The sequence below is a fragment of the Ochotona princeps genome, chromosome 11 (assembly GCF_030435755.1).
Source record: "Ochotona princeps isolate mOchPri1 chromosome 11, mOchPri1.hap1, whole genome shotgun sequence".
Taxonomy (NCBI): domain Eukaryota; kingdom Metazoa; phylum Chordata; class Mammalia; order Lagomorpha; family Ochotonidae; genus Ochotona; species Ochotona princeps.
Genome location: NC_080842.1, coordinates 35,111,724 through 35,137,676, shown reverse-complemented (window position 1 = coordinate 35,137,676; position 25,953 = coordinate 35,111,724). Strand labels below are relative to the sequence as shown.

The following is a 25,953-nucleotide window of genomic DNA, read 5'->3' as shown; positions in this document are numbered from 1 at the left end:
GTTTATGATCATAGTAAGAATGATATCGGAGTAAAATGACAGTAAATCACTTTGTCCTACCTTTATATTTGCCTTGTCTTAGTTCCTGTATTATCAAATGTAGTATACAATATAGTTCAAAATAGTAATTAGAACCCTACATTTTAACAACTTGAGAAAACTTTCAATATATTTCACCATTAAAGAGAGAATACTAATGAGTAGGATATTTTGTAAAAGTTAGAACATTGTCTCAGTGATAACAGTGTTTCTCCCAAGTACTAACCAGGCCCGACCCTGCTTGGCTTCCGAGATCAGATGAGATTGAGATTGGGTGCATTCAGGGTAGTATGGCTGTAGATGATAATAGTATTTTTAACTTAATGGGAGTTAGGCTTAACAAACATGTTAAGTCGGAGTCATCATTGTGGCATAGCAAACCAAGCTTACATCTTTACTCCTTTTTTTTCTCTCCCTTTCCTTCTTGCTCTGTCACTCTGCCTTTCAAATAAAAAAATAAATAAAATAAAAATATGTAAGTTACTATCTTTATCCAAATTCTTCCACTTACTATACCGCTTCCTTTTGAAAAACATTAATAGTGAGAAACTATTAAACAACCCAGGGACAGTGTGATATCAGTATTATAACAGAATCAAGCTGATATTCATATGTGTATAAATGAAACAAAAAAAACACATTCATTTTGCTCCCTGAGAATACAAGTCATAAGTTCTACAATGAGAATATCCAAAAGTCATTGATGGTTTAGAATTTATTTTGAAAGCTCTTGCAAAATATATCTGACCTTCAAATGATTCTCTGTATTGGACAATATTTGGATGCTTCATATTTGCCAACATTGCAACTTCTCTCCTTGATTCTTTCCTTTCTTTACTGGACATCTAAAAATGGGAGGAAAACAGTAATAGTCTAGAAAACTGATACCCCAACTAAAAGTCCATCAAATAGACAGTGGTTAAAACGAAACTGTACAAATGTACAATATATACCTAGAAGTTAAAAAAGAATTAGTGAAATATAATTTTAAACATTGTAAGATGTTCGAACTAAGTTTCCTACCAAAACAAACAAACAAAAAACAAACAAAAAAAAACCACACACACACACAAGCACCCATCATAGGGGAAAAATAAAAACCTAAAAGGATATATTCTGCAATGAGTGGTATTCTGTAATTATGACAGTCTTTCACTTTAAATTTAGGAAAGAAATTTATTTTAAAAATTCTGTAAGAATTAGCCCTATTGTTACCAAATTACTTTTGTAATCAAAGTAAAAACATACTTACTCTTGAGATATTAATTTCTTTGATAACATATTGTTTGCCATCTTCTACAGATTTAACAAGAACAGCTTTCCCAAATGAACCTTCTCCAATCTTCCTCAGTTTAACATACTTATCCATGGTTCTTTTTCTAAGGCATCTTTATAAATATGCTAGACATTTTAAAAAACAAAAAGAGTAGCCATTACAAGAGGTACAGTATGCCTTCTTCTATAATAATTTTTCACTCAAATTCTAATTTCTTAGTGATTTGCCAACTTTTTAAAAAAGATATTTAACATTTTTATTGAAAATTAAGTCAACTTTGTCTCAATTTTACTCATTTAATCTAATTACAACTAAAGCAACAAATTTGTTCATTTTTTCTTAATATTTCTGCTATAGTATCATACTTAGGTCCTTACTATATAAAAATAGCTAAAGCACTTAGTAGCTTTAGTAATAGTAAATTTCAGGATAGTGGCAGTTTCAGGAGAAAATACAGTACAATGTGCTGGGTAGTAGAGGGCAAAGAGCAAGAAAGTCATAAAAGCAACCTACTGCACAACCTACTGAAAAGACCATGGTTGTTACAGACATACATGAAGTCACTATGTCAATCCAAAACAGTTCATTTGCCCAACACACTATGATTTATTTTTATTCATAACAAGTAGGCTTCCAACGGTATCTTTTTTTTCCCCCCTTAGGAAAAGGAGCTTTTACTGAAACAATTTTAAAATTTCTCTGGGCTCGCACGATGGCTCAACTGCCTAAATTCTCTCCTTGCAAACACCAGGATCCCATACAGACACTGGCTCATCTTCTGACCACTCCACTTCCCATCTACTTCCCTGCTTACGGCAGGGAAGTAGACTCCCAGCTTTAGCCTGGCCCAGCACAGCCCCAGCCATTGCAGCCACTTTGAGAGCAGACTTACAGGTGGAAGATCTCTGTCTCTCCCCAGTCTCTGGAATTCTGCTTTCCAAATTAATACACAAGCTTTCAAACAATGCATCTCACAGAACAATGCTTGTACTTGAGTCCTGCTCTGCTCCTGATTCTAACTTCCTGCTAATGCACATACTGTGGGAAGCAGGAGGCAACAGCTCAAGAAGTTGGGAGCCTGTCATCCATATCCGAGAACTGGACTGAGTTCCCTGCTCCCTGCTTTGTCCTAGCCCAGCCCCAGCTGCTGGGGAAATTTGGGAACTGAATCACCAGATGGGAGCTCTGTCTCTTTTTTTCTCTCTCTCCTTCTCAAACCTTTTTTAAAAAGATGTTTAGTTAGAAATAATAACAAGGTGGAAGAAAAAATCATCATGTACATGTTACCATAATAAAAGATATTATTTTTTTACCTATCAGAATGGCAAAATCGATGAACTTTATCATTGTACAATATGACCAACAGATTTTAAATAGGAAACAATATGATGGTGGTACAAATTAAATCATACTAAAGAAAAGAGTTGGACAATGTCCACCAAAATTATATATGTACCCTCTGATTCAGTGATTTCATTTTAGGAATTCACCCTATTAGAGATGCTGTGGAGCCAGATTAATAACCCACTGCCTGTGATGCAGACAACCTGCATTGGAGTGCTGGTTCCAGGCTCAGATGCTCTGCTACTGAGCCAGCTCCCCGCTAATACTCCTGGGAAAGCAGCAAATGCTGCTCCAGGTACTTGGTCCAAGTACCTGGACTTGGATCACATTCTCGCTTTGGCATACCAGGGCCACTGAGGTCATTTAGGGAGTGAATCAGCAGGTGGAAGATTTCTTTGTCATTCTGTCTTTCAAATAAATAAACATGTAAATCTTTAAATGGGTGTGGGGTTAATCTACAAATATTTTTAACTGTATGAAAGTGACACATGAAGTTATCCTCTGCAGCAGCTTCCAATGGCAAAGTTTATATACAAACAAAAAAGCAAATATTTTATTTGTGCAAATTCCTAAAAAAAAATTGCTAAATTTCTTAAAAGAACCAGAATACCAAACGTGACATACTATCAATAAGTGGCAAAAGAGTATATATATATATATATATATATATATATATATATATATATACACCCACACATACATACATACATAAATAGATAGATATTTACTTATATATTTTTGCATGCATACATGTAACTGTATAATTATAGGTCTGGAGGGTAATACAACAAATTGGCAATACTAATTGTCTTCAGGGAAGGGAAGTGAGTACAAACAGTTTTTTAACCATTCATAATTTCTGAATTCTAAAAGTATGGGGCCATATTATCTACTTAAAACTAGAAATGAAATAAAACTTAAACACAATAAGAATGCTAGTTAAAACTGCTGATCTGATTAAAATCCTTGAACAGTCCCCCATTTTCAAATTCCTGAACTTTACATTTTTTTAAAGATTTCTTTATTTACAGACAGTGACAGGAAAGGAGAGAGAGATCTTATATTTGCTAGTTCAACTCCCTGAATCGCCAGAATGGCCATAGCCAGGTTAACCTGAACTCAGTAGTCAAAAGCCAATAGCTTCTTCTGGGTCTCCCATGTGAGCCTGGGGCATCCTCTACTGCTTTCTCAGGCCATAAGCAGGCAGCTGGAAGGGAAGTGGAGCAGCCAGAAAATGAACCAGTGACCATAAGGGGTGCTGGCACCAGCAGTCAGAGCACTAGCCCACTGAGCCATTGCACTGGCCACTAATATTTACATGTTAAGTTTTTCTATGGCATCAATCTTCTTTTCATGTATGTAAACTCTGTTCCAGAAAAAAAAAAATCTTAGCTTGGGTCTAGTAGGATAGTTCAGTGGCTAAATTCTCACTTTGCAACCACCAGGATCCCACATGAGCACCAGTTCAAGTACTGAATGCTCCAGCTCCCACCCTGCTTGTGGCCTGCTTGAAACCAGCAGAGGAAGGCCCAAATCCTTGGGATCCCGCACCCACATGGGAGACCAGGGAGAAGCTCCTGGCTCCTGGCTTCAGGCTTCAGATAGGCTCATCTCCAGCTGTTGCGGCCACCTGGGAAGTGAACTAGTGGACTGAAGATCTTTCTCTCGCTCCTCCAAATAAATCTACTTTTCCAATAAAATAGACAAATCTTGAAAAAATAGTTTCTAGACAAATTAGACATGTTTCCTCAGCTTTTACTAAGAATTTCTTCAAAGCCACAGATCAGCAATGTTTGATAAAATGAAAATTTGTATTTCACATTTGAAAAATGTCAGAGTATGTGAATGAAGAACTTGTCTCATAAAACTGGAACACATGCTGACAGCCATTAAGCTTGCTTCAGCTCTTTCGGATGTCAGATGAACACGTTATCCTGGAAGGAAGCATCAGTAGAGCAATGTGAACCCATTTCAAAAAGCCTTGGTAGTCTGCAGCTATAATCCATTCATGCAGTTTTTCCAGAGTAATCAACACAAATTCAATCATGGGACTAGGTTGGTGTAACTTCTCATGGTGTAAAGTCCCTTCTTTATTTCTCACTTTAAAAAAATGAGATTTGTATCAGGCTTATTTCAAACCATTCTTTTTTATATTATCAGACTTTTTTAATTTATAAAGTTTATTTAAAGTGTTAGGCACTCACAGATATCCATGGGCTACCTTCAGGGATGAGGAGGGTCAGGTGGCAAAAGTGGGTGAGAGAGAAATGTCTCTGCCCTCCAAGTGTCTGCACAAAATATTCTTCCTCTCTCAAATCCATTCACATGACATGGATGGGCTCTGTAATGGACACTGCCGCCATGTGGAAAAAGAACTGGGGCAAGGGTGCGGCCCAGGGTTTGAGACGCTGCTTGGCACAGCCACACTGCATTATCAGAGTACTTGCGTTTAAGTTCTAGTTTCGTTCCCAATTTGATTCTTGCTAATGTGCATCCTCAGAGGCAGCAGGTGATTGCTCAAGCCGATACAGCCACAGTTTCTGGCTCTTTAGTTAAGGCGTGGCCCAGCCTTGGCTGCTGGGGCATCTGGTCAGTAAGTCAGCAGACAGGAGAGCGAGAGAGAGGGTGTGTAGAATATGTCTCATCTTTCAAAGAAAAGAAATTTTTTAACATGTCAAAGATGAAGTCATATTTGTGAAAAGAGTCACATTCATGACTTAGATGGGAAGAGAAGGGAATACAGTGTCAATGTATTATTATCATGACCTCAAAAGAACTGTGTTCAAGCTCCAAAACCCTTACTAGATTCCTGACAGCGACTTCTTTTGTGCAAAAACCTGTTTTCCCACAAAACAGTCTTCTTACTGTTCACCTACAAGAACAGGCAACGAAACAGATCTGTTGATCTTCTAAGATCAATGCAATCTACACTAGAATCAGAGAACTACTTCTCCTCATCTTTGGCTCACCCCTGTCATCTCACAATAATGCTGCATCATGAGACGTCGTTATCAGCTTAGACTAGATACTACTATTAAACCTTCGTAAACATTTCTACCACGACTTATCGAAGCATAAAAAAATATTCTGCTACTTGGAGATCTTACAGGAGAGAATAATAAAAAGGAATGTGTGAACAAATATTAAAATGAATTCTTGAAGTAGGACAATTTGTAACGCCTTAAATATGCAAACCATAACTCAGAAAGACTGAAACAAGTTAACCAGTTCACAGCTACTCATCCCTTGTTAATGAACAGGAGTATGTCATTCACCACAGAAGACAACTATCAGGGAAGCATTTCAAATACTTTCTAATTCTATTTTCACTCTAGCTTTTCAAATACTGGCCAAGGACTACTTGGCAATAAATACATTTTAAGGAACAGGAAGGCCTTTTCCGTGCAAACACTTAAAATACCCATGCAATTGAACCAGCAGGACTCCTCATGTCCAGTACGACTCCTCTATTTTGCCCGTCCTTGCTTCCCCCAAAATACAACTCACCTCAAGAATACGGGACTTTAGTAGGAATAACGGTGATGCTCAAGACGCATCAGTCTAGACACTGCAGTCTTCCTACGGCACTTAACGAGGCGGAGGCACTATTGTGCATTTTGAAAAAGACGTCCTGAAAGAGAAACCCAGACTGTCTAACCAGTAGCGGCTCACAGCCAACCCAGTGGAAGGGGGGCACGCAGTCTCCCACACCTGACACTCGTCTGTGGCTGACACTTGGCTCCGGGGTTGCCTCGCGCAACGCCCGCAGCCCGAGCAAACAAACCGACCGCTGCCCGACCCCCTGGGAGACGGAGGGTGGAGGCCCCGAGAGCGCCTTGGTCACCGCCTCTGTCCAACTTGGCAGAGGTCGCGGGGCCTCGGCGGGGAAGGGGACGGGCAGCACTTGGGTCTCAGACGCTCCCTGACTGCCTCGAACTCCTTCCTCGCAAAGTCAGCCCTAGGGTCCAGCATGCAGGCACTGCCGCTCGAAACTTTGAGATGAGGACCCCACACGCAAGCAGTCCCCAAAGCCGGGAGCGCGGAGTAAGTGCGGAGAAAGGGGCGGGTGAGAGGGCGGCAGCGGCTGGCGCGTCCCCGGCGCCGGCGTGTGACGTCAGCGCGCCGCGGAGCTGGAGGGGTCGGGGACGGGCCTTGGGCGGAGCCTGCGCGAGCTGGGCACCGCAAGTGGGAGAGAGTGGGAGAAGGTGAACTCCAGGAGCGGGAAGAAATGGTGAGAGCTCATCGAGAGAAATGAATCTGGGATGAGGCATATCCTACATTCTCCGCAGGGAAGGACTTTCCTTTCTGCCAAGAGGGATTGCCACTGTTTCTTTTCTTTCTTTTTTTTTTTTTTGAGAAGGGCTTTTGCCCTAAAAAGCAAGCCATTTTCTTACTGTTGTGCATGTCATGGTAGATGACATAAGCAAGCATTTTTAAGGCTTGAAATTTTAAAACAGACAAAAAGGTCTCATATGGTTTTCTGCGCTTTACATCCAACGTGTACAGACGTTACTTGTCTGCATTCCGCAGTGTGGGCCAGCGGCGGCTTTGCCTCCTGCCGAACATTCCCTGAAGCTGCACCGAAATCAAGTCTCTAGAGGCATTCTCAATGAGGTAGCTTCTAGCTGCCCTACACCTGCCAGACTGCCTACCCCACAACACTGGAGGATCTGAACAGACGCTGAAGGCCAAGGAGTGACTTAGTTGCGCTTGGCGTTGTAGCTGTTGCACACCTGTTAGATGTAGCCAGGTGGAGAGAACCCACATCAAAATTAGGATCTTTGCTTCAAAGAAATCTCCCTGCTGAACAGTGATCTTTCTGCTTCTTCATTTTTTTAATTTGTTGGACAATTAAGCTTCTCGTTGTAAGTGAAAAGCATATTATTGTCAAAAATGGGAAGAAGCAAGGAGGGAAGAGGTTGGGAAGTATCACTATATTCTTAAAACTGTGTGCATGGGTCTGGAGCAGTAGCCAAGTGGCTGGGGTCCCTCGCCTTGCCTGCACCGGGATCCCATACAGATGCCAATTCATGTTCCCTGTGGCCCCACTACCCATTCAGCGCCCTGCCTGTGGCCTGGAAAGCAGTCAAGGACTGCCCAAAGCCTTGTGACCTGCACGTGTGTGGGAGACCTGCAAGAGGCTTCAAGATCCTGGCTTTGGATTGGCTCAGCTCAGGCCATTGTGGCCACTGGGGAGTGAGTCAGCAGACAGAAGATCTTCTCTGTTTCTCCTCCTCTCTGTATATCTAACTTTCCAATTTTAAAAAAATATATTTTTAAAAACCTGTACACATGAAATACATGAAATCTGTTATTTTGATACAAATAATAGGAAAAAAATTACCTCCCTCTCATCCATTTCCTCACCAACACACCACATACCTAAGTCAACTTACCAGATTTTTCATGCCAGTCTTTGGTTTAGCTGTAGTACTAGGAAATGCTCTATAACCAACTTAGCTGGGTCCACAGCCTTGGAGAAGGGTGCACAGTCACTGGGCCCCATCTCAGTTTACTGTCTGCACATACTAGATGAGCTGGCTGTGCAAAACAAGACCTTGGAGTTGCCAAGACACCCAAGCAAAGGGAGTTTCCTTTCTGTTTCTCTGCCCAGACCTACGGAGTTGGAGAGTCAGGCCAGGTTTCCAAAACTGCACAAGACAGTCGCTTGAATACTCACTGAAGACACCTCTATATCAGCCCAGACACCCAGGTCCTCCTATGCCCCTTCCTATTTCAATGAAAGGAAAAAAAAAAAAAAACTTGAAAAAGCCCAAGCCGTTTCCTTAAAGCCAGCATCCAGTCGGACACTCCACTACCTTACTTTTTCATGAGGCAGTGCTTTGCTTTGAATAGACTCTGTTATGCTTGTACTTATTTCCTGGCTTTTTATTTCTATACTAAGCCAAGGAAAGAACCCACCAACCTTTGCCAGTGACATTAATGTAGAAACTGAAAAGGGTTTTTGGTTTTTAAAAATTATTGTTATTTCTTTGAAGGGCAGAAAGGGAGATGGTGAGACAATGTCCTATCCTCTGGTTCACTTGGAAATGCACAGAGCAGCCAGATCTGGCCCAGGGGCCCGGAGCTCCATCCACATTTCCCATATAGGTAGCAGGGATCCAAGTACTTAATACTTCGCCACTTGCTGCTTCTCAGGTGACATACCAGTAGGAAACTGGATATGAAGTGGAATGGGGACTCCACTCAGACCCTCTGATGTTGGATGCAGGCTTCCCCCCACCCCTGACACCTACCCCAGGAGTTTTGTTCTTGGCTTCTTTGCCAGAAGGAGGCACTGCAAGTCATCCAGCTGGGCAAACTGGAGCAGCTCTTCAGGGTGTTCTTCCCTTCATTTTCCAGACAAGTATAAAGACTTTATTTTCCTTATTCCTTCCATAGGCTAACCTTCTGTGGTCTCACCCACTCCCAGGGAGTGGGAAGTTTGGCATCTGAATGCACAATAGCTCTCATTCTATCTACAACCCTTTCCACAATAAAAGTACACAAAAATTATTGCTGATTGTTAATGTAAGCACATTCATTTTTGTTGTTTGTAGTATGATGACTAGTCATTTATCTTATAACTCTAACCTCCTGTCATAAACTATTGGTGGGATTATACATGATTACAAAGCTTCTAGATGTCCTAGCAATATGAATATCCTTTGAGTCAGCAATTAAACAAGGCAAATGTGTATAAACATGGATATTCATTATTGCATATAATCAAAAAAACTAGAAGCAGTGCAAATGTGTGATACTCAAAAGCAATTAAAATAAGTGAGTTTCATATTTATTGCGAAGAATCCCTTTGAAACACTATTGAGTAAAGGAAGTGGCCTGTTCTACCCAAATTAAGATGATTACATTGGGCCCAGCACAATAGCCTAGTAGCTAAAGTCCATGCCTTGTACACGCTGGGATCCCCTATGGGCGCTGGTTCTAATCCTGGCAGACCCGCTTTCCATCCAGGTCCTTGCTTGTGACCTGGGAAAGCACTCAAGGACGGCCCAAAGCCTTGGGACCCTGTACCCACGTGAGAAACCGGAAGAAGCTCCTGGCTCCTGAATCCACTTGGAGAGTGAATCATCGGATGGAAGATCTTCTTCTGTCTGTCCTCCCCATCTGTATATCTGACCTTTCAATAAAAATAAATAAAATCTTAAAAAAAAAAAAAAAAGGAGGAACACTTGGCTATTCACCATTAGTCAGTGCTCCACACATAAGACTTTTGGCTCGATACACCAAGTTCACCTGTGAATAGGGACTTAAAAACAGATAGAAAATGCAACGATAGAGACCCCCCACAGAGTGAAAACATAACCCATACATATTGCCAATATGGGACAAAGATCTATCTCATCCACCAAAAGTGGAACATTTATGAACCCCACAGACCAAGCCCGAAAGGAAGCCTGGAAGAGAGAATTAAAGAAAACCAAAAAAAATAATGCATGATGAGATGGACTTCCAATGAGACTGTTGGACATATCTAAACAACGGATGCTGGACTATCTGACATTGTCTGTACCAGCAATATTGGGGCACACTTAAATAAGAGACTGATAGAATTATGACTCCTTATGAAGGACTATACTATTGTAACAATAATAGTATAATTCTGTCGGGGGTTGGAGTTTGGTGGGGGGGAATCCCAGTCTATACAAAATTGTACCACAAAATTCAAAAATTCAAAATAAAATATAGCAACAACAGCAAAAAATGCATGATGGTGCGAGCTGCAGCTCTGAAGATGAAGGATCCCAAGCAGATTATCCAGGACATGAAAAAATTGTACAAGATGGAGTTTAACCCAGTGAAACAGCCACAGTTAAATGAGAAAGTACTGAAAGACAAGCGTAAAAAGCTGTGAAACCTTTCAATGTATTCTCCAACTTTATGAAAAAAAAATATATATGTAAAGAATTGTGACAACTACAAGTAGAATATGAACAAAAAATGGCTCAACTTAGCCAGTATTTTGCTGCTGTTACGAACTCTCGGCATGTGGAAGTGGAGAATATTCCCTTGCCAGATATGCCACATGCTCCTTCCAACATCTTCATCCAGGACAGTCTACTCCCTGGTGCCAAACCACCCTCCATCCTTAAGAAAACTTCAGCCTATGGACATCCAACCTGGGTAGTTTCTATAATGCCTCTTGATGATCCATGTTTGTCCCCTTGTAGAAACCTCCTGGCCCTCCCCCAGGTCCACTGCCACCTCAGGTCTTACAGATGTAAGCCACCAAATGGGCTTTGCCCTGGATCTTCCCCCTCGTAGGTGAGACAAAAATATGTTGTATAGCCCTGAACTTGTTCAGCAGGGTCACGATGACTATGTTTCCAGCGTGAGTGAAGAAGATGGCTGTCCTGAGGACATTGGTCAAGATAAAAATGATGACAGTGACACTGACAAATCAGATGGAGAGAGTCGGGGGGATGAATTCGCACATGATGATAATGAACAAGGAAACAGTGCAAAAAAAAAAAAAATCAAGTCTGAGTATACAATTTGCTGATACACCAGGAAATTTGAGGAAGAAAAAGAACATGAAGCAGCTGACGCCACTTCAAGCCATGATGTTCCAAATGGCAGGTCAGGAAATCCCCAAGGAGGGAGAGAAGCGGAGGAATATTCAGAGGATGATGGTGAAGATAATTCTGATGATTCAGCAGCAGAAAAGCAATTACAAAAACAACGTGAAGAAGATTCCCACTCTGACAGCATGTGCGCATCTTCTCAGCAGCAGGCTCCTCTCCAGTAGGCTCCTCCCTCTCAGATGCAGGCCTCTCTCATGCCAGCTTGCCTCCTCTTGGACCAGCATCTGCCCAGCTTAGGACCTTCTGGACCACCTACTGGCCACCACCAGGGGCTCCTCAGCAATACCAGGACTCCAAGGGCATTTACCCCAACTTTTACCCCCACTTCCAACTCCAGGTCATCCTTCTGTCCCTCCGACTCAGGGACCCCTACCAATGCTACCTTCCCCTGCACCTCCAGGAATCCCTCCACCTCGTCCTGGTATGACGGGCCCACCTTTGGTGCCTCCACTCAGACCTGCCCCACCTGAGCTTTTCCCACCAGCTTCCTTGACCTACTCAGGGATTTTGAGTGCCCCACCCACTTTGATTCAACAACCCAAGGCAGATGATACAACTGTAGCCACCAGTAAGAAAGCCAGAGCAACCATCAGTGCCAAGCCAGAAATATATAATCGGAAGGCAGAAATTACTCTATTTATTCCCACTGCACTGAGAATGCATCAGGAGAATAAAGGGGCTTTTGCTCCCTAAAGAATGTCAAAGGATGGCCCCAGCACAGTAGCCTAGCAGCTAAAGTCCTCACATTGAATGCGCTGGGATCCCATATGGGCGCCGGTTCTAATCCCACTGGCCCCACTTCCCATCCAGCTCCCTGCTTGTGGCCTGGCAAAGCAGCTGAGGATGTCCCAGAGCCTTGGGACCTGTGTGGGCAACCCAGAAGAAGTTCCTGGCTCCTGGCTTCAGATTAGTTCAGCTCCAGCTGTTGAAGCACTTGGAGAATGAATCAACAGATGGAAGATCTTCCTCTCTGTCTCTCCTCTCTGCATATCTGACTTTGCAATAAAAATAAATGAATCTTAAAAAAAAAAAATCTCAGAGTATGATGCTACTGTACCTCTTGCCAAAGTAGTCCCCAAGTCTGGTCCTGCTGCTCCTGTGACCACACAAACTGACATGTTGTTTATGAGGCTTTCATCAAAGAGATCGAAGGGCTACTGTAACGGGAATCTTAGTTCATTGTTCTGACTTTTGTGTGCTGTGCCACTGGAATAGAGACTCCCAGAAAATCAATGTATCTGAATTTGCCTTTTTGTTCAAGTTATATTGAATAATTTCCTGCAAATATTTGATAATATTTTACTTGTAGTAAAATGAATCACAATGTCATTTCCTAATGCAAATATATGGGAAGAAAATGTACAAGTCTTTGATTAAAATTATTTGCTGCTGACCTAAAAAAAAAAAAAAAAGAGGATTACTGAATGATTCTGCTTTCTGGTTTATATACCTCTATACAGTTTTTTTTTTAAGATTTACTTATTTTTATTGGCAGATTAGATTTGTGGAGGTTCACTCCCTATGGCTGCAACAGTTGCTGAGCTGATCCAAAGCCAGGAGCCAAGAGTTTTTTCTGGGTCTGCCACACGGATGCAGCTTCTCAAGGTTTTGGACTGTCTTCTACTGTTTTCCTAGGCTTCAAGCAGGGAGTTGGATGTGAAGCGGAGAAACCAGGACACAAACCAGCATCCATATGGGATCCCAGTGCATGCAAGGCGGGGATTTAGGCACCAGGTTACTGTACCAAGCTGAGGAATATAAATTTTGAAAACAGTAAACTGTAATCACAGTCTGTCAGCTAGTCTTATTAGCTTTGTATGAAGATAAGAAGTCTTTTTATACATATACTATTAAAAGACTATGCAGTTTTTTAAACAATTTTTACAACAAGAACGTTTCTGTGTCTTGTTGTTAAAATTGCATTAGATTTTCTTTGGAACAAAAGCATGTTTGCTTTGTGCGGCAGCCCAGTTCTCCAGTCTCCAGAGCTCACTGCTCTGTACACACCTCTACAAAACTAATATTAACAATGTTATAACACCATGTACATTTTTCTCAAAGATTATAAAAGCATACATAAGGATTTATATATTGATCTTTTTGATTTGGTTTTGTTTTCCTTTCATCCCTTTATTTAACTTTAACTTTCATGATGCATTTCATTAGTCTCAGGGATTTCTCTTTCTACTCTCTCCCTCCCCTCTTCCCCCACACCCCTGTTTTCCTCTACATTATAATAATAGCATAGACCTTCAATATATATTAGTCCTAATATTTTTAAAGATGTAATTATGTTTATTGGAAAGTCAGATATACAGAGAGGAAGAGAGACAGAGAGGAAGATCTTCTGTACAATGATTCATTCCCCAAGTGACCGCAAAGGCCTGAGCTGTGCTGATCCAAAGCCAGGATCCAAGAACTTCTTGCTCGGGTCTCCCATGTGGGTGCAGGATCCCAAGGCTTTGGACCATCCTAGACTGTTTCCCAGGCCACAGGCAGGGAGCTGGATAGGAAGCGAGGCTGCTGGGATTAGAACCAGTGCCCATATGGGATCCTGGCACATTCAAGGCAAGGACTTTAGCCACTAGGCCACTGAGCTGGGTGTTGTCTTAATATTTTAAAATGGAATTATACTATATAATTATTTGCAACTTGTATTATTTATTTAAAATACAGAATGTGAATGAGAGACAGAGGTTTCCCATCTGCTACTTCACTTCCCAAATGCCTATTGACAGCAGATACTATGCCAGGCTACGGTTGGGAGCTGGAACTCAATCCTGGTATCCCTTAGTGGGGACAGGGACCCAGCTACTTGAACGATCATCTGCTGCCTCCCAGGGTGTGCATTAGCAGGAATCTGGAATCAACAACTAGAGCTAAACTCAAACCCAGGTGCTTAGATATGGGATGAAGGCATCCCCCACAGCATCCTAAATGCTAAGCCACATGCTTGCAATAGCAACCAATACTTTTTAAAAAATTATGTTATCATAAACATTTCACCAGAGAACACTCAGTCTTGCCAATAATATTAATTTTCTAAGAGATGAATGTACTCAAAAATCTATTCAACAGTAGCCACTCAGTAGTTAGTATTTCCAACGATACTATTTCTCTGTGATCCCTAAAATTAAATTTGCTGGGGCCGGTACAGTGACTCATCTGGCTGGTCCTCAGCCTTCAGTGCTGGCATCCCATAAGGGTATTGGTTTGAGTCACAGCTGCTCCGCTTCCTATCTGCTTCCCTGCGGAGAGCAGTGGAGGCTAGTTAAAGTTCTTGGGACCCTGCACTTATGTGAGAGACTCGGAGGAAGTTCCTGGTTCCTGACTTTGGACCGGCCAAACCCTGGCTGCTGCAGGAATTGGGAAGAGAACTAGTAAGATGGAAGATTTCTCTCTCTAGCTCTTTCAAGTAAAATAAATCAATCTTAAAAAAAGTAAATTTTCTGAAATAGAACTAACCATTTTTTTTTCATTTGAACAAATATTCCTGTGTTTGGGTTATATACAGCTAGGCTAACAAACTACTCTCTAATAAAATGGTCTACACCAATTGTACCTTCTTGTCTCACACAGTTTTGTAGCCAGAGAATCAGGCAGCATTCTCCTTTGTGGTTCTTCTGTTCCACATGGTTTCAACTGTGTATATTATAAGGGGAAAACAGTCGAGGACAGCCCAAAGCCTTGGAACCCTGCACCCGCGTGGGAGGCACGGTAGAGGCTCCTGACTCCTGGCTTCAGATCAGCTAGTCCATTTGCTTGCCATATTATACTACTGTTACTAACAATGTCTGAAGGAATTTTCATTTTTTTCTTGCTGAAAAGCATATAACATTATAACCAACTTGAATATCCAAGTTTTATTATAATGACTAAAAATTTGGTGTTGGCCTTTCTTTTCAAAATGGAATATCGCTGAGGATTTGATTGGTTGAAATAACTCAGAGACTATCAAGGCTCTCTGAGCTTAGGTACGAACATTTTGTAGGACAGAATTACACGCAATTGGAAGACTGTTTGGCACATGAAGGGCCTCAACTACAACCTGAGATAAGTTCACATTGTCTTCTGGGACAAGGACAAGGAAAGGACATCTTTCACCATTTCTCTGATGTTGGTGGACTCAGGAGGAAATTCTACACTGGAACTACCTACTATTTCACCAAGAAAACATCCTGATTTCTTTCATTCCATTTTCCGTATGAAAGATATGCATAAAAAGTTCTTTTTCTTTTTTTTTAAGATTTACTTATTTTTATTACAAAATCAGATATACCGAGAGGAGAACACACAGAGAGGCAGATATTCCATCCCATGATTCACTCTCTAGGTGGCTGCAACGGCCAGAGCTGAGCTGATCTGAAGTCAGGAACCTTTTCCAGGTCTCCCATGCAGGTGCAGAGTCTCCAGGCTTTGGGCCATCCTTTCCAGGCCACAAACAGGGAGCTGGATGGGAAGTAAGCTGCCGGGATTAGAACCAGCGCCCACATGGGATCCTGACGCATTCAAGGCAAGGACTTTAGCTGCTAGGCCATTCTGCTGGGCCCTGTGAATTTATTTTTAAGAAAAAGAACTTTTGGGCCCAGCACAATAAACTAGTCCTCCCCTTGCACATACCAGGATCACATCTGGGTGCCGGTTCTAATCCCAGCAGCCCCACTTCCCATCCAGCTCCCTGTTTGTGGCCTGGGAAACAGTCTAAGATGGCCCAAAGCCTTGGGACCCTGCACCCGCGTGGGAGACCCAAGGAAGTTCCTGTCTCCTGGCTTTGGATCAGCACAGCTCAGGCCATTGTGGTCACTTGAGGAATGAATCATTGGTTGGAAGATCTTTCTCTCTGTATCTCCTCTCTGTATATCTGACTTTCCAATAAAAATTAAAAAATCTTTTTAAAAAGTTGTTACGTATGTTAAAGTTTTTTTCTTCTTTCTCCTTCCCCTTCCTCAAAGGAAAGACAGAATCAGCCTGACTGGGTTCATAAGGTAAGAATCTTGGAGAAACTGAAATGAGTCCCACGTTTTGATTTCTTTTGCCAGGTCTAAAAAATAGCACCTAACCACATACCACCCCAGAGTGGCACAGAGGCAGGTTTATGCCATGCCACTCCCAGGTAATGCCTATCACCTACTTCTCTGTACTTGCCAGGGTACCCTAGCAGGACTAGTGAGCATGTGGCATCCTAAATCCAGCGGGACAAGGTGAAGTCTTCTCAATGTGGTTATTTCCCCCTTTACTTGAGAGTTGGTGGGTTTTGTTGCTTGGAGGTTATGCTTCCTTGTACCAAGTCTGATGAAGATGAATCTTAACACCACCAACTTCTCTAACAAAAATATCGTAGGAATCACAAACAAAGCTGTTTCCCAGATGCAATCCATTGCTTTAGCTCTAAGGGATCATGCAGCACTTTATTTAAAGAAGTCACACCATGTTTAATGCAGTGTCTCTGATTCAGCTCCACACCCCAGCTAGGATGAATGAAACACAGGGATGCTCAGGCTCAACCTCGAAATAAGGAAAACAGTTTCAGGAAATGGAGCCTCCCTAGAGAGTTCTAATGCAAAGTGAAGACTGAGAACTACTGGGGCAAGGGTTATGGATGCCAGAAACCATGAGTATTAAAACATGCTAGTTCTCATAAAGGGATATGGTAGTACATATTGTAAATGTAAATAATATTACGTAAAACCAAATACACAAACATTCCTTTTCCATTTCAAAGAGACTCTTGGAATAACCCCTCACAAAGGATTAAGATAATACTGCAAAAGAATTTTTTAAGCTTCATAGAAAGCTAATAAAAGTTGCTAACACGCTGTGATTAGTTTATGGTTTTCCAAATTTATGTTCCTTTTTCCAAAACAAAATATGATGTGTGCAAATCTGTTGTGTACATTTCTTTGTTTAGAAATGTTTTTGCTTGGTTTCTAATATCCTCTGAAAGGCCCGAGAAACTTTCCCATTAGTGTCCCAGGGCATAGAAAATCATTCTTTAATATGACCATAGTTGGACAAATTCCACTCTATTAAAAGTAATGTAACAGGTCGGAAGAAGCTTGGCAGCACATGTAAGGACCTGCATCATCAGCAACTCTGAAGGTTAGGATTGTATCGCCTTGTGAACATTTAATTCTGCCCAAGAAATAATAAGAGATGGGTCTAACTCAAGTGTGAAACACACACCTAAGTCACTAACTGTTGACTAAAGTGTGCGGGACATGCGAATATACATAGAAACGGCTGGAAAGACCCAGATATACCTAATGTTCGTCAGACATTAAGTATACAAGAAGCATTCGATGTTTATGCCAGTATATATTCACTAAATACTAAATATACAGGAGACAGTAAGTAATCAAAGGTGTTACTGCTGCCACCTAGTGGTGACATTCAAACTATCTAGTCTGTACTGGCTCGCCAGGCCTTCTTCCTACACCATCTGTCTACCCACCCCGACTTGTAAGTAGAACCTTGGCCATGCAGGGTCAGGACTGACGGGATAGGAGATCGCTCATGTGAGGCTAACGGATATAAACACAATTCCGACCGTTGTAGAAACCTCAAATGACGTATTTTCTGCAAAATCATGAATCTGCACGCGTTCTCTGTGAAAAAAGGCGTGATGGCTGAATTTTGTTTGCAACCGACGACGACACACAAGGCACAGTGACAGACACGCGTTCCCTGCCCGCGACCTACACGCACCGGGCAGGACTGGGCGTACTGGTGTACTGGGTGCCGGTCTCTCCGCCGACGCTTCGGGAGGCCGACGCGGCCGGCGGCACTGAAGCTCGGCAAGGGCCCTGGGGAGGGCGCGCCTTCGGCCTCCCGTCCTTCCGCGAGGTCACCCGTCGGGCACACGGGGGCGCGTGAGCGACGTGAGCCAATCGCCCGGAGAAGGCCGCTCCCTAGGCACGGCCCTCAGAGTCCGCGGCCGGGCTCGGCTCCGCCTCCGTCACGTGACCTACCACAGCCCGCCCACCACTTCCCATTGCCCAATGGGCGCCGGCGCGGCCTTGGGAGGCGGAGCCTGGGCGGCCGCACGCCGAACGGCCGTTCACGTCTGCGCGGTGACGTCACGAGCTGACGCTGGGGACGTCCCTGTCGGGCTCCGGACTCCTGCAGCCGCTCTTCCCGTTCCGTGGCTTGGGGCTGGCGCGGTGCGAAAGCCACGGCCGCCGTGTCAGAGTCCTAGTACGCCCGCGGCTCGGAATCGGGCTGGAGGAGGAGGAGGAAGGAGAGTGTGGTGTTTGAAAGCCATCCTGCTTTCCTCCAGGCTTGGAGCATGGATCCAGTTAGAGTGTTTTCCGAGAGAAGTGAGGTTGGAGCTTTTTATTTTTAATTTTGGGCACAAGCAGGTACTCCAAGGCCCTCCCAAGCAAGAGGGTTTAACTTAATGCTGTTCCCGTGTTTGAAGGAAGACAAAAAAAAAAAAAAAGCCCCACCTGGCAACATTTATGTAACCTCTGGTAGAAAACACCAGGTGCATTTACATCGGGGTAGTTTTCGTTGTGTGTCTGGCGTTTTTCAGGGGAAGCTGCGAGCGTAGCTAGGTTTTAGGTTTAAAACAGATGCAGAATCCAAAGGCAGCGCAAAAACCAGCCACCGCTTTTGCTATGCCTCTGAGCTGCGAGGTGAGTTGTATTCGTTAGTTGTCATGTTCACGGATTTCGGGTCAACTGTGAGGCCAGGGTTCTCATCTTGGTTTCTCTTCAGTCATGTTTCTACGTGTTAAGCCCATCCTGGTTATGTATCTGTATATACCCTCCTCGGTCATTCATTAGAATTTCACCGATTTCCCTCAGGAACCGTGGAAGGACCTTTGAGTACAATGGAAGTAGGTTCCAAGAAAAGATCCATTGTAAACGCAGGGAGTGGGTTTTACTTTATGCTCAGTTTACCCCAACTTTCAAATAACATTCAGTTTTTTTTCTCCTTGGATTTAAATGTATATGCAATAAATATTTTGGGTACTTAAGATATTTGCATATTGGTCTTAAACTTGGAGCAGAAGCTCCTTTAAAATCCCAGAAATGAACTTCGCTTGTGACATGCGATACTGATGTGGCCCTAATTACATGTACGTGATGCACAAGAGAGATCAAGATTTCTGTTTTCCTTTGGGTCAGGTTCCTCTTTGTGATGGTGGAACCAACAGTGACCACACCTTTATCTCGTGTGTGTCAGAAGTTCGCGTGTGCAGATGTGAGCTTGTTTTACAGTCTAGCTCCTACAGTTTTGCAGTTTAGTTCCGTGTAGTTCAGCTAATGCAGCATCATTATTATGGCTTGAATTTTTGAGTGTTGAGTCTTTCCAGAAACGCTTTTCCCTTCATCTCTGATGAGTTAGTTGAGATGATTGTTTTCTTGATAAGATCAACTTGGAAATATTTTTAAGCTGCCCATTCATCACCTCTGCAAAATACTAGTTCTTAACCATATAGGCGAGTGAAAATGCTTAAGTATTGTTGCCGGCTGGCTTCCAAGGTGCTGCTGATGGCTCTGTAGTTACTAGTAGGGCTTACAAACCATGTGTGTGACCTGTAGTTCTTTGCCCAAATTGCAGTTTTTAGGGACAATGCTGTGGCCAGAATCCATGGCAGATTACATACCTTTCCTCAAACATACTTCTCTTGCTGCACCTCAAAGACTAATTCTAAGTCAGATTATTCTGTGTAATCTGTGGATTTATAGTACCTACAACATTCCTTGAAAATTGAGCCTTACTTAGTGTGTTAGCAATTGTGCCTACCTTGTTAGGAATGTAAATTTTTAATCTAGTTTTGGATGTACGTAGTTTGGGAAACAGATTTTTTGAGATTATGGCTTTAGGATATTAGTGAATTGGCTGTTTTCCAGGTTACCTTGATGAATAAGCTTTCCATTTCCTGTTGTGACATGCTGGTTAATAATTCTCAGACCACTCAGGAAGCTAGATTTGATCTCTGCGGAGGGTCATATGTCAAAGCTCCTTCCTGTGGGTTTTTGCCACTGTCTCTGCTTTGTAGAACTTCCAACTTCATTTATGTCAAATTTGTCAGCAGGAAACAGAAACATAGTATATTCTATGGTTCAGCTCTTTTCTAAGCATCTAAGCGGAATGTTTCGATTCTCATGCCACCCGCAGGGAATTGGGTCCTTCATTCTTTCCATTCTACAGATGTGGGAGCTGAGGCATAAAGGATTTGCACAGCACACTGTCTGAAGTAAGAGAAGCCTGGATTTCTGTGTGTGTGTGTATGTGTGTGTCTTCCTTTCTCCCTGTAACTTTTTGAAATACATAAATAAATCTTAAAAATAGAAGAATACACACACACACACACACACACACACACACACACACACACACGGGGCGGGGGGGGGGAGAGGGGTAAGTGTCTTGCATGTACTAGTACACTTGCCAAATGGCTGCATTGGCTGGATTAGGGAATGTAGACCAGACTGGAGTCGGAATTCCCAGCTCATTTGCTCCTGAAGTGGCTTCCTACTAATGTGACTAGGAGCAGCAGGTGATGGCTCAAGTACTTGAACCCTTGCCACCCCTGTGGGAAACCTAGATAGATTTCCTAGCTGCAGGCTTCTGGCCTGCCTGAGCCCTGGCTGTTGTGGGCATGTGGGGAGTGAACCAGAAGGTAGACCGTGTCCCTGTCTTTTGTCTTCTTTCTCTCTGTTTCTTTCTTTCTCTCTTTGTTGCTCTTTCAAATAAGTAAAAGAAGAAAAATGAATAAGCATTTAGAAATTAAGATAGGATCAATATAACAGATGTATTAGTTATGCTAATTTTATTTTGATGGCTTGTTTTAAAGTGGACCTAGCTCTGTGCTGATGTAATCAGTGAACCGTACTTCATTCCTGTGACATAATAGAGCATTTTTAGTCTGTCTTTTCATATGTTTTTAGAATTCACTTTTTCCCACAACTGACAGTTTTAGAGTGTCTTTAGGTTATATAAGAATTACATTTCTTCAGCTACATATACATACTTTTTACAAACTCTGCTGCCTGCCTCATCAATTTTATACATCTCAAATGAATTCGAATATAGATTTTAAAATGTGTGTTACTAGACATATTTTGGTTTTCCTCTGGCTTTGTTTAGTTATCAAGTGTTAATGAATAGCTCTGATTTTATCTTAAACACCTCTTTTGCATTGTTATTACTTGGTTAAGAAAGGAGAAGAGTTTTTTTCCTTCTTTATGAGATCTGATGGGAAAAACTAAATGGTTCCTGTTTGGAATGGGGATCTGCTGGATCCAGCTGCCTGCTGTGTAGGTACTTCTCTCCAGTACCCTGAGATCATCACATGTGTAGCATGTCTGTTGATTTGCGTTTTTCCTCAACTAACATTTTTTACTGACTTTCCAACTTCTGCAGAGACACGGAGTTTCTTGTTAGAAGTAGAGAAAGTATCACAAATTTTAGATTCACTGATGCATTTTCTAGTACGTCAAAATTCAGATTTATTGATCTTGTTTATGACCCCTGAATATATGTTCTGTTGTTTTCTCTGTGGCATTAGATACCTTATTATTTCTTTTTGAAACAGCTCCATACTTCTAAGTACTATCTCTGTTTTTAGTTTCCTCTGATTGATATATTCCTTACATAAATTTCACTTTATCTGCTTACAGCCCAGCTTTGCCTCTGTTGTTCTTTTGCTTAACCAGCCCTGGCTCCCCATAATCTGTCAGATTCTTTCAAGGCTAGGCTTTCATTTCTTTTTCTGGCTTTCTCACTGCATCCTTACCTGAGCATTGGAGCATGGTCATGTGGTTCTAGAATTCCCAAATGTATCCTAAGCAGTACTAGTGCCATAGGAAATAACAGATGGTTTTATGAGTTGAAGAGTCATTGTCTGGTAAAGTGAATCTGAGAAGCTTTCCATACTTGTTTTTTATAAAATCAATGTTTATTGAAGTTTTCTCAAGAACCTTTTTTTTGTGCTCTTAGCTTTCAGATTCTAAACAGGAGTATGATGTATTACTCAAATTTATTAACCGTGAAGCCCTTCATAGAACTAGTGTTCTGTACACATATTTACTGACTTACAGATATTTTTGTTGCTTTATCAGTCCATAACTTGACTCATGCCATTAATTTTGCTTCACATAAGCTCCTCTTCCATCTCTGTCCCATCAAAAACCCCATGTATGTTTTTTGCTTCGATTTGGGAATATTTCTTCCAATAAATGTTTCTTATCATCAATCACAGATGTGATATTTTTCCTGGGCTTTTATTGCAATTATTTTGGTGTGTTTTGTTACATTTATCACGTGTTTTTTATTATAGGAATATGTATTATAGGAAAATATATCTTGCTTGAGGACAGTATGTAATATATCCTGAAATTTATTGAAAGCTGTAAGTGGTCTGCATATATGAATACAATGGGATCCATACAATAAAATTACGTATTTAATACAATTTCTAATAATTCATATCTGTTACAAAGATATCAGCAAATGAATAGTGATTATGTTGAAATCTATCGTGACATTTTATTCTGTGACTAGTACTTAGCACAGTCTTTTTGTTTTTAAATATTTATTTTTGTTGGAAAGTCAGATATACAGAGAAGAGGAGAGACAGAGAGACAATGATCTTCTGTCTGCTGATTCACTCCCCACGAGGCTACAAAGGATGGAACTGAGCTAATCCCAAGCCAGGAGCCAAGAGCCTCTTCCAGGTCTCCCACGCAGCTGCAGGGTCCTGAGGCTTTGGGCCGTCCTCAGCTGCTTTTCCAGGCCATAAGCAGAGAGCTGAATAGGAGGCAGGGCCACCAGGATTAGAACCAGTGTCCATATGGGATCTCATTGCAAGCACAGTGAGGACTTTAGTTGCTAGGCTATTGCAATGGGCGCTAGCGCAGTCTTTACATCATGTATATGAGAATGCCCCTTAATGGCTGGATCAGTCTGAATTTCACTTCCTTGGTGTCATTGCTCATGTGATATTTTGTCTTTGTAGTTACAGATTTGAAGGTTTTCATTTCTTCTTAAGTCATATTATCCATGATCTTCCCAGTTGATTGACACACCTTTAGACTTAGCTGTGATCCTCAGCTCTACCAAGTTTCCATTCTGGGAGAATGAAAACTTTGTTTAAAACCAGGAAAAGTTAATGTGCCTACTAATGCTGTGTGTCCCTTAGCTGTTTCTTGAGTAATTCTGTTTCTTCTCCCCTTCCCCTACCCCACCCTATTCTGGTGGTGTGATTATGTTTTAGTGTTTATGCTAGGTCCAAATATTGAAGGTAACCACACCTTTAAAGATAATCAGATCTTGAAATAGAAACTAAAGCCTGGATGTACAATCCTAAAGTTAGAAAGAACATTTTGACCTAGAGTCTTAGGAGTTTTGTAGGAGACTAAAATTTGATTCTGCTAGCCTTCAGTCAGTCAATTTGGAAACTTGTAGCCATAATAAATTTCTTATGATTTCTCATCTTTTATTAATTGCCAAATCTTAGTAAGTATTTCTCAGAACTCTATCTACTTCTCTGTATTGCACTGTCTTATTTCTGTGGTTCTTTCATCATCTCATGTTCAGAATTGTTCAATGTTTTGCTCACACCTGACTCCTCCCACTATCCACAGTCTGTGGCCTTTCTAACCCATGTTCCATACTGCTGCTAGTGTTGGCTTGCTAAAGCTCCTATCTGATCATGTGGTTTCTTTTTTAAACCCTTAATAGTTTCCCATGTGTATAGATGAGTACATGTGTATATATGTATGTGTATATACATACAGCTCTCCACTGTTCCCTGCCATACCACAGTGTACAGTCATTTGTTGCCTTCAGTGTTAGTCTGTTTTCCATTGTTTCTGAGATTGGTAATTAATGAAGGAAAAATTTATTTGACACAAGGTTCTAGAGGTAGGGAAGACAAAGAACATGACACTAGCATCTTATTGGGGGTGCATACTGCATGATAATATGGGAGAACATGCACGTTCACATGAGGCAGAAGGAAAAATGGAGGAACTCATCCTTTTTATTAGGCACCCACTTACTATAACTAATCCCTTCCCACAGAAGCAACATTAAATCATTCATGAAGGCAGAGCATGTGACCTAGTCACATCTTAAAGCTTCTGCTTCTTCCTAATGTGATCATGATAATTAAATTTTAAGCATGAGTTTTGGAAGAAGTATTCATACCATAGCATCTTACACCTGACTTTATGTCTGCTACATAGTAGGTGCTCAGTAAATGGTTGTTGAGTCAATTAACAACTGCCCCCCCACCAACAGCTAGCTGTGATATTAGGTAGGTAAGTGGTGATCCAGTAAAAACAGGGAAAGTAGGAGGGCAAGCCACTTGGTGGCAGATAAGTATGTTTAAGTCTAACAGAATTTACGTAGTCATATAACATCCAATTAGATATTACCATTTATCTATTATTGACTCATGATATAGATTGAATTAAACCAGCAAGTTTTTTTTGAAGATAAAATCAAGATTATTCTAAAATTTAATTGAAAGGCAAAGAAGCCAGAATGGCTAAGGAATAGTTTTGAAAGAAAAATATGTGAGAAAGCATTCTACTGTATTTGAAGACTTATTGTAAGCTATAATAATGAAGACTTTATGAATATAGATTTAAGCCTATGACCTAGTGGCACAAAGCAGAACTGGATATATGTAGATTTTTACATGTAGGTATATGTAAATATTTTTGATGAATATTTGGCAAAAGGCTCAAAAACAGTTCATTGCAAGGAAAAATACGTTTTTCAATGACCGATGCTGTTAAGCAGGAATAATAGTAGCACCTAGCCTTTAAGGTTGTGATTATACTAACAAACATTAAGTAAAAGAAGTTGTAAAGCACTTGGTATATTGCCCAGTATATGATGACCTCTGTAAGAGTTTGTCAGTGCTTGGGTTCAGGCCGTGGCTCTGCCTCCTGAATGCTCCGTGCTGATGCAGGCCCTGGGAGGCAGCGGTGAGGGCTGTGGTGTGCATGTCCAGCCAGCCACATGGGAAACCTGCTTGAGTTGCAGGATGCTTGCTTTAGTGCCACCCCCAGCCTCCTGGCTGCTGTGAACGTTTGAGGGTGTGCTCTAGTGCATGGGAAATTTCCATCACTATCTGTCACAAATTAAAAGGAGAATTTTTTTTTTAAACAAACAGCAAAACCTATGGAGAATGAGTACTAGAGTTAGCAGATGAAGAGGGGTGCTGTGCCAGTGGCCTGGGGCAAGAAGCCAGAAGGAGGAAGGGGTGGTTGGATGGAGACTGAAAGATGAGTGAGCTTGGAGAACTAAAGAACGTTCACACTGCAGTGCGAAACAGCAACCTGGCAGGGTCCAGACTACTTTCTGAGACTGTATCTACTAAGGAGGTGAGAAAGGATTGGAAGATTTTACTTCATGGAGTGGGAGCTAGACTACTGATCTGACTTGCTTTTTCAGAATACCATGGTGAAGATCAGATTACAGGGGCAAGGTGATTGTACATAGATCATTTAGCAATTTACTGAGGAAAACCTAGGCTTTATCTCTGGAAAATTCTGTTATTGCCCGTCTTCTTAATGCTGCAACAATATGTTTTAGGTTACTGTGTATGTATTAGAGCATTATGAAATGATTTCAGGTGTATTTTTTGACAATTTAAAAGGTGATTTAATATTTTTCTTTTTTAAGTGTGCAAAACTGGCTGCCTTGTTCTTTTAAATAAATAGC

At 41.6% G+C, this 25,953-nt stretch overlaps 2 protein-coding genes and 1 pseudogene across 11 annotated transcripts in view; 2 read left to right on the top strand and 1 right to left on the bottom strand.

Moving 5' to 3' along the window:
• NEK1 (NIMA related kinase 1) overlaps nucleotides 1-6,748 on the bottom strand; it is a 132,462-nt gene extending 125,714 nt beyond the window's left edge. For 7 of the 8 annotated variants that reach the window (XM_058670009.1, XM_058670003.1, XM_058670007.1 and 4 more), the window contains exons 1-3: nucleotides 6,167-6,748; nucleotides 1,292-1,440; nucleotides 788-884 (exon numbers count right to left, since the gene is read on the bottom strand). In XM_058670009.1, the coding sequence (XP_058525992.1) occupies nucleotides 788-884; nucleotides 1,292-1,408 (214 nt within the window). In that variant the 5' untranslated portion in view covers nucleotides 1,409-1,440; nucleotides 6,167-6,748. The remainder of the gene's footprint in view (nucleotides 1-787; nucleotides 885-1,291; nucleotides 1,441-6,166) is intronic. The other variant, XM_058670002.1, reaches the window with a different exon arrangement.
• A 3,255-nt stretch (nucleotides 6,749-10,003) lies between these two features.
• LOC101520152 (WW domain-binding protein 11-like) lies at nucleotides 10,004-12,428 on the top strand (annotated as a pseudogene).
• Nucleotides 12,429-18,338: 5,910 nt separating this feature from the next.
• CLCN3 (chloride voltage-gated channel 3) overlaps nucleotides 18,339-25,953 on the top strand; it is an 89,418-nt gene continuing 81,803 nt past the window's right edge. Inside the window, exon 1 of one of the 3 annotated variants that reach the window (XM_058670000.1) lies at nucleotides 18,339-18,586. The gene's annotated coding sequence lies outside the window, so the exon portion shown is untranslated. Of the gene's footprint in view, nucleotides 18,900-25,953 lie in introns of all 3 variants that reach the window. The other 2 variants (XM_004579050.4, XM_004579052.4) reach the window with 2 other exon arrangements.